General features: G+C 44.3%; 1 protein-coding gene across 3 annotated transcripts in view; it reads right to left on the bottom strand.

Annotated features, from left to right (window-relative positions):
• SYMPK (symplekin scaffold protein) overlaps positions 1-13,537 on the bottom strand; it is a 1,116,254-nt gene that overhangs the window by 451,912 nt on the left and 650,805 nt on the right. For all 3 annotated transcript variants that reach the window (XM_078660908.1, XM_078660909.1, XM_078660907.1), the window contains one exon: positions 12,021-12,181. In XM_078660908.1, the coding sequence (XP_078517034.1) occupies positions 12,021-12,181 (161 nt within the window). The remainder of the gene's footprint in view (positions 1-12,020; positions 12,182-13,537) is intronic.

The raw sequence follows: 13,537 nt of genomic DNA, 5'->3' as shown, positions 1-13,537 counted from the left end.
TCACCCTTCAACAAGGCACAAGACAAGGCTGCTCACTCTCACCTTTACTTTTTATTCAGCTTTAGAACCCCTTTTACAGGACATAAAACAAAATACAGAAATCTCTGGGATAGGATTTAATAATGAACAGGTTAAATTAGCTACTTACGTGGATGACATTCTGGTTGTCACAGAAAATCCTGGTCCCTCAATCAAAGCCCTTAAGCACACCATAGAAATTTATTCTGAACACTTTGGCTATAAATTAAACAAAGACAAATCCGAAGTAAATCCTCTAAATATTTACTGTACACAGGAGGTCTTAGGTTATTCAGGTCTGGCATTGCAACTCAGATACATAAAATACCTGGGTATTGAGTTTCGAAGCAACATATTTGACACATTACACCACAATGAAAACACTACCGTAGATAAAATAAAAAAAACTATTAGACAAATGGACCCCAAAATGTATCACCTAGTGGAGCAGGATCGAAACGATAAAAATGATGATCACTCCGTTAGTCAATTATCTCATCAATATGCTTCCCCTCTTATTAACTGAAGATTTCCATCACAAACTAGATAACCTGATCACAAAATTCATTTGGCAAGGTAAGAAAGCAAGGATAGCTCTCAAAAAGCTTAGGCTAGATAAATCTCTGGGGGGTGTTAACATGGCCGATTTTAAAACATATCAAACTGCCTTCCAAGCAAAGCAGGGTTCTTATTCGCTTTTTCCACCTAACAACAGAAAAGGGCATCTTAGATAAACTAAACCCGCTCACTCTATTCACCACTAACACTGCAAAACTAGTTAGATCAAAATCTATATTCAAAAAAACAAAAACCTCTCTTAAAATCAGCCAAGAAACTCCATACAAGCTTAAATCTTTCAAATCTTGAATCTCAATGGAATAACCACAACATTAATTACAAGGGTAAATCCATATAATTTGAGTCTTGGATAAAAGAAGGTATCTTCAACCCTCAACAGCTGGAATGTTTAAATTATCCATTAACTTTCTCGGACATCCAAAGTATGTACAAACTTGATAGTATGGAATTCTAAAACCTTAAAATGTAAGCAGCCATATCGAAATCTAAACTGCATAAAAATACCCCATTCCTCCCTAGTTACATAACTAAAATTAACAGCTTGGGACATCAAGTCTCCCACATATATAAACTCCTACGGCCTAAATCCTCTAACAAACAAAAATCTAATCTTGCCCTTGAAGCAACACTCTTTTAGCCCCTTATCTGAAAGTCTGTGGGCCCAAATACGTAAATTGTCTACCTACCAAAACATTTCTCTAGTGTTATCACAAACCAAACTATGGCTCATCCACAAAGCATACTGGACACCAGTGCGCTTACACACACAGCATCGGTCTGACCCTACATGTTGGAACTGTAAGGAAGAAGTAGGTGATTTAGCCCACCTCAGCCTTCACTGCAAAGCCCTATCTCTTTCTGGGACAAAAAGGGTTCACCTTTTTATCGACCTTATTCGATTGCCATCAAAGAAAATAATTTGCCTCCCTAATTGCTGATTTTCTTAACCCAGGTCTAGAAAAACAAGCAGACAAAGCACTAATGGGTCATCTCAGTCTTACAGTCATCTTAGTCTCACTTATGCCATTCCTCTCCCACTTTTCAATAGAATTCACAACTCGGAGTGACCATTCGTATCAGCTGATCCATTTTAGATTAAATCTTGTTAAACATCGGGTGAATCCAACAGTTAAAGGTAGTATGCACTCGGTCGACTTAAAAAGACTAAAGTGGTCAAACGATACAATTAAAATCCAACAGCAAGAAATTAAAAAGAAGCTAATTGAAAGCATAGCCGGGTGTCATAATAAAATTCAAGCATGGGAAAATTTCACAACAGATTTAACATCTTTAATGTCGACTGTTCAAAAACAGAAACAATTAGGGCCACCAAAATCCTAGAGGTAGCACACTAACGCCAGAACTACGAGTCTTAAAACGTAAACTAAGAAAATCCATAAGGAGGCTAAAAAGAACCGCACCTGATTTAGCAGCCTGGGACAGTGCAAGGCAGCTAAGAAAAGCCTATAAAAAAGAAATCTGGGAAAGTAAAAGAAAAAGCAACGATAAATTCTGGGCCGAGCTTATCTGCAGCTCCAAAAAATCGAATTCTAAGCAGTTCTGGTTAATTATAAACAAGCTGCTGAGGCCAGCGAATGCATTAACATCAAATATACAAGAATCAGAGTGGGTGGAATTTTTATCGACAAGGTTTTCAGAAACATCAGCCCAATATATATCTGTGCGAAACAGTCAAGATCGAGATATGGGTGAGAGTAAAAATAAGGTGGCTAATGAAATGTCCTGCCCAGTAGACGATGGATCTCCCCATAACAAAGAGCTATGGGCTGCTGACACTACCCCTATGCAGGACACTGCTACACGGATTGCGGCAAAAAACTTCTTGCCCCCTGTAAACAAAGAGGTCAGACGCATAATTAAGAAAGGCAGAAACGATGGCGCGCCAGGTCCCAATGGAATACCCCAAGCTGTTTTTAAACATGATATCTCATTCTGGGGTATCCACCTAACCAACCTATATCAAGAAGTTGAGCAATTAAACAACATACCAGTAAATTGGCAAGGTTCGATCCCGACTCCTATTTTTAAAGGAGGAGAAAGAGCCAACCCGGCACACTATCGGTTGATAGCCTTGCTGGACGTTGAGGCAAAATATTATGCTACCTTGGTGCTAGAAGAACTTAAGGAATGGTCTGACAACCTCAACCTCATCCCGACCAACCAGACAGGCTTCAAACATGGACTAGGGACAACGACGAACATTCTAGGTCTAACTATAATGGTAAATAAGTAAAAGCAGAGGAAACTACATCTTTACCTCTGCTTTATAGACCTAAAAGCAGCATTTGACAGTGTTGACCGCCACCTGCTGTGGAAAAAGCTGCGCGCATGGGATATCCCTGAGAAGCTATTAAAAGGCATACTGCTATTTTATTCAAACACCTGGCTAAGGATTAAGATAGGTGATGGGTCCAGGCTATCAAGGAAACTTACAACCACTAGAGGCCTCAAACAAGGGTGCGTCTTGGCCCCCCACCTTTTTAATTTGTTTTTATCTGACCTTTCTCCAAGACTGAATTGTATCAACTCTCATCCTCCGAAACTTGGAAAAATGAGGCTTTCGCACCTTGCCTATGCGGACGACGTGGTACTGATGAGCCAAACCAAGATCGGCCTTCAAAGAAGTCTTAACAAAATGTCATCCTATATTGAACTAAACAATCTTGAAATAAACATTTCTAAGACCAAAACAATGGTGATTGGTAGCAAACAGAAAAGCAAACAGACAATTTGGCTTAACGGTAACCAACTCGAGGAGGTAAATAAATACAAGTACCTAGGTCTTTACATCGACAATTCAAAAGACCTGAAGGAGCAAAAGCTGTACATGTCTCAGAGAGCTAGCGCACTCACATTTGCCTTTAGCTTGCTGGCGAAAAATCTAAAAGGTCCTTCATTTAAACCTCTACTAGCCGTAATGAAGGCAAAGATTCTGCCGACCTTATCTTATGCAAGTGCAGCCTTCACCGGCGGAGATGGAGAGGTATTAAATAAATTAATAGTTTCCATCTATAAAAAAGTATTCCAGATTCAAAGATCTGCCTCCCCTGCACAGGTGCGGTTGGAATTCGGCCTAGTAAATGAAGAAATAGGCAGAGTGTATACAACATTGAAAACTTGGTATCGCCTGAAGCAAAACAAAGCTGCATCAGAAATCAATGAAGCACTTTGGTCAGAATTAAACGAGGATAAAACCTCCGCGTTAAGTCAATACCTGTACAAATCTCTTTCAATCACAGGTACAATGGACCTATAGAACAAAAATCTACCGTACCAATCTTTTAAGCAAGTTATAAACAAAGTTTTAAAAACTCATTCGTTAACTATGGACAAAAATACTTTTAGATCTCGGTCGCATGCCTGGATGGTGTTAAATAACTATAAGTTACTCGCTCCAGCAGCATACCTGAGCGAAACATTTTTTATCACTGTAAAAAAGCAACTCCTGGTTCTTCGCTTTGGGTCACTACCGTCTTTGACGGACCAGCCTGTCTGGGTGCACACTGGTATAAAATCATGTCGGCTTTGCAACTTTCACAAAGAAGACTTTATCCATATAATTTGCACGTGCAAGAATCTGCACAAAGAACGAGCAAGGATCCTAAAACCAAGCTTCAACGACAGAGGTATTAGATCCTGTAGAGCTGCTATAATGGCGTGTCTGAATCCTTCAGATGCTCCACTGAACGGCAGACTGATTAAATTTCTTATGGTATTTAACAAGCTTTGCTAATTATGGTCTTATGGTCTTCCAGCAAGCATGGACCTTCTTTTAAACATTGACTTTCTGAAATACTACGAAGATACAAAGAGACTTGTATGTTTAATTCTTTTTTAACTGTTTTTTTTCCTTCTTTTTTTTATTTTCATTCTTTTATTCTTCTCGCTCTTCTTTTTTTATTTTTTTTTACAACACTTGTTTTTTTTTTTTTTTTTTTTTTTTCAATTGTCATTGTCTTAAATTGTTATGGTTTTAACTAACTAAACAAAGATTATATAAAAGGGTCACTTAATCACAACAGCAATAAAAATAGTCCTAAACAACTGGAAAGATACACACAAAGCCTCATTCAAATGTTGGATTAACTGGATCACACATATTAGAGGCGCAGACAATATCGCCCTCAACAGTCTCATTGGAAAGCTCCAATCAGGCACATCTGGGACAGGTTAGACAACTACTTCGCCTCAAACAAGCCACCTTCAACACTCTTACTCTAATGCAATGAGCCCCATATAGTCACTAGTATCCTGCGTGGCTATTCCTCCTAGATCCACTCACATTACACTGTACAACCCGGCACACTGAAGATTAACGCTCTTATTCCTTTACTCATACACTGTGTCCCCTTTCTTGTGCCTTTTAACAGAAGCTGCTGGAGGAGTCTGATGTGTGGCAAGCTTCCCCATTTAAGTCTTAATGTTACTTGCAATGCAAAGTCCATTCCCTGTTGGGAGATGGACCACCTGAACAGTTTTGGGTTCTCACCGCTCATCTGCATTAACCATCTGAGTGGCCTGTGGTCTGTCTGAACTCGGCAGTGAGTCCCAAACAGATAGGGTCCTAGCTTCTAGTGTCCAGACCACAGCAAAGTCGCTCTATGGCACTCCACCTCTGTTCCCTGGGGAGTAGTTTCCTGCTAAGGAAGACTACAAGCTGGTCTCGGCCGTCTTCGTTCAGTTGTGAGAGCACCACTCCCACACCATGCTCTGAAGCGTCAGTCTGCACTACGAATTCCTTGGAGAAGTCGGGTGCCTAGAGCACGGGCACCGTGCACATGGCTGCCTTCAGGGCATCAAAAGCTGTCTGGCAGGCATCACTCCAGATCACTTTCCTGGGCTGCTTTCTGGAAATCAGCTCAGTCAAGGTACAACAATGGTGCCATAGCCTTTGACAAATATCCTATATTAACCGGAAAGCACAAAAAAGGCTCCCATCTCTGTCTGGGTCTTTTTAGGGGGGTGGGGTCCCAAGCCAGAATGGTGTCGACCTTAGGCTGTAGGGGCGCCACCTGGCCGCTTCATACCTGGTGTCCTAAATACACCACAGACCCCTGCCCGGTCTGGCACTTGCTGGCCTCGATAGTGAGGCCTGCCCACTGCAGAGCCTTCCATCTCTGGGAAGTGTTGTGCAAGTGATCTTCCCAGCTGGGACTGAACACTGCGATGTCATCAGGTATGCAGCACTGAAATCCTTCAGTTCAGCTAACACCTCGTTGACCAACCTCTGAAAGGTGGAAGGGGCATTCTTCAACCCAAAGGGCATCACCCAGAACTGGTGGTGCCATTCTACTGTTGAGAATGTAGACCTCTCCTTGGCCCCTTCGGTCAAGGCAATCTGCCAGTACACATACCTTAAATAAAACATACTGAGGAATTTGGCAGCTCCCAAATGATTGATAAGCTCATCAGCTAGGAGTATGGGTAGCGTGTCAGTCCTGATGACAGCATTGAGTCCTGGTAGTCCATGCAGAACCAGAGTTCAGGAGTGGCACTGGGTGCAGCAGCCTTTTGACTAAGACCACTGGGCTGGTCCAAGGATTGTTTGCGGGCTCTATCACCCCTAACTCCAACATCATAGAAACCTCTTCTTTGATGCTGGCTCCGACCCCGTCAGTCAGCCTGTAAACTTTGTGTTTCACAGGGGGGACTCTACCCAGTGTCCACGTATTGGGTACACAAATGGGCGACACCTGGGGTCAGGGAGAACAGGGTGGTAAACTGCCCCAACAACTGGTGACAGTCACTCTGCTACTCTGGGGTCAGTGTAGGGGAGAGGTTCACACCTTCCACTGTCCCATGGTGCTCCTTGGTAGAAAGGAGGTGAGGAAGAGGTTCACTCTCCTCTTCCACCCCATTATCTGTCGCCAGGAGCATGCTTACTTCAGACCCTCTCAAAGGGAGGTTGGAGGCGGTTTACTTGGAGGACCCTCAAAGGGTTCCTGGGAGTCTGCAAAATCATCATATCGGTGACATCACTTTTGCGCTCCACCACCTCAAAAAACCCAGTCCACTTGTCCTGAAGAGCACAAGGCTCTACTGGAGCCATGACCCACACTTTCCGTTTCATTTCCTTCTGGCTGGCTTCTAGGTTTCCCTGTACGAGTTTCCTGAAGCGAGAAATTTGGTCACTGAAGGCCAGCATGTAGATAAATACATCCTGGGGAGTTTTCGTGGGGGCTGTCCCCCAGCCTTCCTTTGCCAAAGGTTAATCTTCATTCTCTCAAAAGTGGTGCCAACAACTTCTAAAGGTTAGCGAGGAGCCATACACTTCCTGCCACTCTTACCACTTGCCTGGCAAGCCCTACAATAAGCATCAGACTGCCTTCGCATTTGGAGCCAAAAGTGGGTGACAATCCTTTCAAAGGTCATGACCTGCCCCAAATGTCCAGCCAAAGGCATATTGTGAGCCAGACCCAGTAGGAAGGTCCTGAAGCGCTGGAGTACCACCAGCACACTGGCTGACCCAGGCTCAGCGACTATAGGCTTGCTGCATAGAATACCATTCTCCCAGTAGATCCAGTGTGCTCCAGATTGATCTACTGGTTTGCAGGCTGCTGCCGCAAACCCTCTAAAGAAGGGCATTCTTTATGCTCCCTTCAAAATTCTTTCCTGCCGGGACCCCCTTCTTGCTGCCAATGGGTCAGCTCAGATAAGTCCCACAGTTCAGCTACTTGTTCCCTGTCGGTTCCAGGGCATCCCCCTCAAGGTCTGCCTCCTCCCGGGCCGTGGGAACTGCCCTCTCTCTTGGCAGGCACCTGGGTCACTGTTTTAGGCTCCAGGTCCTTTGGATTACCTTGCTGGCTGCCGAGTGGTAAAGCATGCCCACTCTGGCAACCCAAGCATCTCCAAGTGAGACCGGAGCTCCACATCCTTCCACAAGGGCTGCTCCAGGTCATTACCTAGCAGACAATCTACAGGCATGGCAGGGCTCACAAACACCCTCGGGGGACCTGAGACCAACCCCCTTTCAAAGGTAAAAAAAACACTGGCACCCTGAGTTGTCCACAGCAACTACTTGGTGGAACGACCCAGGGACTACTTGCTCCTCAAAGACCAGGTGGCACTGGACTGAGGACACCAGTATCTCTGAACGCCGCTACCCTTCTCCCATTGGTGGTCACCCAGATGCTGTATTTCCCAATGATTGCAGGCAGTGGGCTTCCCTGGACAATCCCACTGTCTCCTAATGACACAAGGGTCATTTCTGCGGATCCCCACCCTCCTCTGGGTACCCCTCTTCCCAAGCGCTACACTAGCCAGCACCTTGTACTCCCACAGGTGGGTGGCTGAGCCCTCTTTGGGCACCTGGGATCTCCCTTCAAGTGACCCACCTGCTCATAGGCATAGCACTTGTGGAGTGCCGCCTCTGCAGACTTCCCTGAAAAGACCCATGGTTTCTTATCTCCTAGGGATGGGAATTCTTGCCCTGGGTACTAGCTGGGGGCCCTTTAGAGAAGTCCTTTCCTCTACCCTTGTCCTCCCACTCTTTTGGCAGAATCTCCCCCATACACCTTCTTGTGAACCCTGGTACTCACCCAATGGTCTACCTCCATAGTAAGCTTCCTGGGGCCAGTCAGCTTACTATCTGTCAAGTGCTGGCGCAGCTCATCAAAACGGACTAGACAAGTGTTCTTAACACAATCAAATTGTACAGACCCTGAAAATCTGTCACATTGCTGCCCTTCACCCAAACATCCAGTGACCTGCAGAAAGAATTCACACATTCCAACCATGTCTGGGAATCAGTTTTCTTACTGTACCTAAACTGATCCCTGTACTTTTCAGGAGCTAGACCATACCTAGCGAGAAAGGCCTCCATGTCAGTCTAGGTGAGGTTGTACCCCTACCCAAAGCCAACAAGGTTCCCCCCTCTTTTGAGAAATGAGGCCACAATCCTGCTCCTCAACTCCTTTCAGGAACCCCATTCATGTGGATAGATACATAATAGGCCTGAAACCACCGTTGTATGTCATCACCCTTCTCAAATTCCTTTCCTACATTCTTGGAAATGTGTACTGTTCTATCAGAGTGCACTGAGGAATTGGGGCCACCATCTGTGCTGGATTTACTTTTAAACGCCAGCTCCTTGAGAACACGCTGATGGTCAAAAACCATCTTCTGTGATTCCAGCCTCTAGAGCTCTATTTGATGCCTTCTAGCTTCCATTCTGTCCCCCGGCTCCTCTGGAGGCAAACCACTGCTACATGGCCTGGAGGGCCCCTCGCCTCCCAGAAACACATCCACCTTAGAAATATGCTCCACTGCCGCCACACTCCGGTCTCCAGATTGCCCACTGGCATGTCTGGCTGATACCCTGGCCCTCGGCGCCTTTTGTAGCTTCACTTTCCAGGTGAGGCCTCTGATTCAAACCCTTCCTCCTCAAAGGCCACTTCTAGGGATGCAACTGATGATGCGGTTGATTCAGACATGATGCAGTAAGAAGTTTAAGTTCAAAAAGATGGGAATACAAAAATAGACCAAAAAGAAAACAGTATATGGTACGTAATGCTCTGCGATATAGTAATAGTGTACACCAATCACTGTAGGTCAAGTGCAAATGCAAGTCCTAACCTCACTTCTGACAACCAATGTTAGAAACAGGGTCTCTGGTTGGCAGGTTGTTACCCTCTCCCAGTAAGGACCCTTCTTCCAAGTCAAGATAAAGGGGATACACTTGTAAAATGAGCATTACTCATCCCCTTGATAGCTTGGCAAGAGCAGTCAGGCTTATCTCAGAGGCAGTGTGTAAAGCATGTGCACATAACGTACAGTAATAACACTACAAAAGGACACCACACTAGTTTCTCGAAAATATCCAATATTTTATCTATGTAACAAAAGACTAAAAACGATAAAAATCCATCATACAGTTCTGAGAAATACCAATAAGCAAAAATATACTTAAAAACAGTTTCATTTAGTGGATAGCTCCGTCCGGGGCTACCACAGTGGTGTGGATCAATAAATCCCACGGTTCCGGCCGACCGGGGCGTTGCGGCCTGAGGTATGGTACAGTACCTTTTTGTTCCAGCCGACCGCAGAGGTGTGGGTCAGCAGCGACGGGCACCATGGCAGTGCTGTGAAGCGTATCGGTGTGGCGTGTGGTGCCCTCAGGTCGTGGTGTAGGCAAGGCAGGGGCTCGGTGGGGGGTCGTCCAGCGGCATCGGTGAGACCAGGGCTACGGTGCAAAGTGGGGCGGGTTCTGGAAGTAGCTGGCTGCTGGACAGGCATTTTCTTCTTTTGCAGGTTCTAGGAGGCTGGAGACAGGCCGGTAGTGGGTACATGGTTCAATAAATCCCACACGGGCATCAGTGTGGGTTAATTAAAAAAAATAGTTTGGTACCAAACACTCCCGGGTTCAGAGAAGCCATTATGGTGCTGGGGAACTTGAGTTGTCAGATTACCATCAAATGTACTCTCTATGGCTTCCCTGGCACTTACAATATATCTAAGAATGGCCATAAATATTGTAGGGGCATATCTGCTCATGCAGATATGCCCACACCTTTGGTATAGTGCACACTGCCTTAGGGCTGGAAGGCCTGCTAGAGGGGTGACTTGTCTATACTTTAGGCAGTGCTAGTTGGCATGGCACACAGGCAGTGTGCCATGTTGACTGTTTCATCTGAACCAGGCTATGCATGCTGCAATGGAAGTCTGCATGGCCTAGGTGAGGGTCCCCTAGGGGACCCTCTTGAGTCTCAATGCCCTAAGTACCCAGGGACTATTTACTAGGGGCTTACAGGGGGCCTGAAGGGCCAACTGTGGACTCGTTTTTAAGGAAGAAGCGCTGGCACAGGGAACCTGGTTGGCAGGGACCCTGTGAACTACAACATTAACCGCATCAATTACCAGGCAAAATGTGGCGGCTAACCATGTGAAAAGAGGCACTTTCTCACTGAGAGGTTGGCAGATCTGGCTTCAAAGATAAAGACCCTGACGGGATAATAGGAGGTTAAGTGGCTGAGGCCCAGAGCCTGAAGAAAGGATCAGCATCGTAGTCCGAGTCAAAGTGACAAGTGGCAATGGAAGGAAGGACGCAGAGAAAGGTGTCTGAATAGCTTTGAAGGCGCATCCTGTTAGACCCATGGGGCCAGCACGAGCTCCAGAGAGGACCATGGCACATCTGAAAAGATTGAACATTATGTTCAAGAAAACAGATGAGTCCGTTCCACGGCTAGGAAACTATGGGTAAAGGTGACCAGACGAAGGCCTTAGTACTGGTGCTGCAGGCGGTAGTGGGTCCAGAATCATCAGCAGGTTCAATTGGAACTGCAGGAGCTGGACCCTTAATGGGTACTTGAACAAGTTCGGTCTAAAAAGAGGATGCTTGTGGAGTGCCGAGGAATTTGGGGAACTTTCTCTTGGATGATCAGCATGAAGCCTTCTCTTCTTGTGTTTTGACTAAACTCCGGTGCTCTTGATTTGGGTCTGGAGATCTTCAGTCGATGTTCATTATGAGCTGGAGTCTTGAGCATCTTGGTATTCTGTTACTTGAGAGCTCTGGGGAGCATACTCCGACATGACCCCAAAACCACAGTTCGATGCCATGCAGGTCTCACTATGGGCATTTACCAGTTAAAGTCCCTGAAAATTTGAAGTCATAAACGGTTGGGGGTTGGCAGGGGCACATCATCTAACTGCACCTGAAATTGTTTCGAAAAAGGGAGATAAATTGTGCTTCGGTTACGCGTAAATGGTGCAGAAAAAAGGGACCAGACTTCAGTCTGCCGAAGGGGGCGGTTTACAGCTCCTATGACGTTAAGAGGGTGTGATTCCCGGCACCAGAGTGGAGCCAACATCTCCAACCGGCGAGGAGAACTATTCAAAAGCTTCCAGAATTCGTCAGATGACTTGGATATTCAAAAGGTACCAATCTGCAGCTAGAAGTATATTAATCCCAACGAAAAAATGTGTGCAACGATTTCCATATGAAAATAGAATGAGGCATGGGGGCTTAACAACTAGTGTTAAAATATCTTATTATTCAGCCACCCTACCCGTCCTCAGTCAGCCCCATCTTCTTTTCTACCCCACTTGCTCTCTTTCTACACTTCAAAATAGTTTTAAAGTGCTTTGTGGCACATTCCAAATGTTCAATAAACAAAGAGTAGCTGAAGTAAATGACAAGCTGGTAACACTTAACCTACACAACCAATGGTACATGTTTTTTCCAAGTATTTGAATATATTATAGATATCCATGTTTTTGGCAATTATACTGGCATGCATTTTCAAATTAACTTAAGACGACCTGGGTAACCAGAATCTATCACAGGCCTAAACGCTCACACCATTTAGCTCTGTGTTGCAACCTTCTCCCCATACTTCCATTATAGGCTGGTTTTTGCAGTCATTACAATATCAATTTGTCACATCACTTAAGAGGGGTTGACTTACTGGATGTTCTATCACACGCAGCACAGTTCTTTTAATGTCAGCAATAGCCTCTGTGTACACAGCAGCCAATTCATGAATTAGCTTGTGATTCTGTGGTAGAAGGGCCAGGTATAGGTAGAGACACTGCCGAACAGTTTCTTCCGTCCAAGGAGCAGCCACCTCTATAAAAAACAAACAAAAAAAAACATTATCTAATGTGAAGGACCTTCACTAAAGGCCAAACCTTCCGTATGGCAGTCCCACCCAGTGATACGGAGATCAAGCATGGAAAAAAACACAGCAATTCTGGCTTTACATACTGGAAAGATATTCTGTCTTTCATACCCAGGGTATTGGCATGGTACGTGAGGTACAGCATTTTAAGCTCAGCTCCTGCCAGCTTAAGTTAGGGACACACTCCTAAGCCAACAAGTAACATTATATGCCCATGCACAGCCTCCTATGCTCAGCTGAGAAGTAATATCTCAATTTAGTCTGCTTCAACCATCATATATAGCATAAAGCCTTACAGCATCACCTGGGTGGCAAGGATCCAGGTGTACTCGTACACACCCAGGTCAATGCCATTATAGGAACAGCGATATAGGCTCAGTCTTTGTCAGTATATGAACCGTACAGTTTCTTATGCCTGGGTAAAGCTTATATATATATATATATATCCCAGATTAATTCTGATATTCCTATATAAAGTCATGTTTAGACCAAATACCATCTTCTTAGGATCAGTAGCCTTTAGTAGATAGATTTTGACATGCTATACAGGTACTGACGGCCCACCAAAACCAAGTGCAGCCTTGCATAACCCAATGCAAGCATCATACACCCTTAATCCCAAGTTAAAACCTCATAAAAAGAAAGGTGCAGTCCTGTTAAATCCAATTCCTGTTTTAATACCTTTTTTAAGTTAAAAATAACATTCCCACAAAGCCTCACGATTAAATGAATTCAGCACGGAAAATACTTTTTTTTTTAAGTTAAAAAAAATCCACATTATCGTGATTCTATTTAGAAAAACAATTCTTATAATCTCATTAATAAGTTATAACATTTAATAAGACATTGCTCCTAAAAATGAGAGCCACGGCATTACATTAAAAAATGAAAGCTTTCCTGCACAAAATTTCCACTTTTCGAAATCTAGTAAAGATATAAAAAAAATAAACAATTTCCTAAAACATTTGAAACATTCAAATATGAAGAAATTACTATTTAAGAGAGCAAGTTCTACAATCTCAAGTGCAACAAATCTCTTCTTCTAAAAAAACGTTTTTCAAAGCTCCCGTTACAATCCAAATGGATAAATGATTACATCTAAAAAGCATGATAGCTCCAAGGGTATTTACTTAATGGCAGATGCATAGTACATTTGTTTGGTTTTTATTTGCTGGCTTGATTTGTTTCAGGCTGTCCAGCTTGAGTTCGTCGCTCCCCACTAGTCGACCCTATTTACTGTATTGTTCCACCTGTACTCGATTTCTGTAAACAGGCCTTTACATTTTGTTCTCATCTTGACTTGA

The sequence above is a fragment of the Lissotriton helveticus genome, chromosome 9, assembly GCF_964261635.1.
Source record: "Lissotriton helveticus chromosome 9, aLisHel1.1, whole genome shotgun sequence".
In the NCBI taxonomy this organism is placed as follows: Eukaryota; Metazoa; Chordata; class Amphibia; order Caudata; family Salamandridae; genus Lissotriton; species Lissotriton helveticus.
Note: the sequence above shows the minus strand (reverse complement) of the source record. Positions and strands in the feature narration are given on the sequence as shown.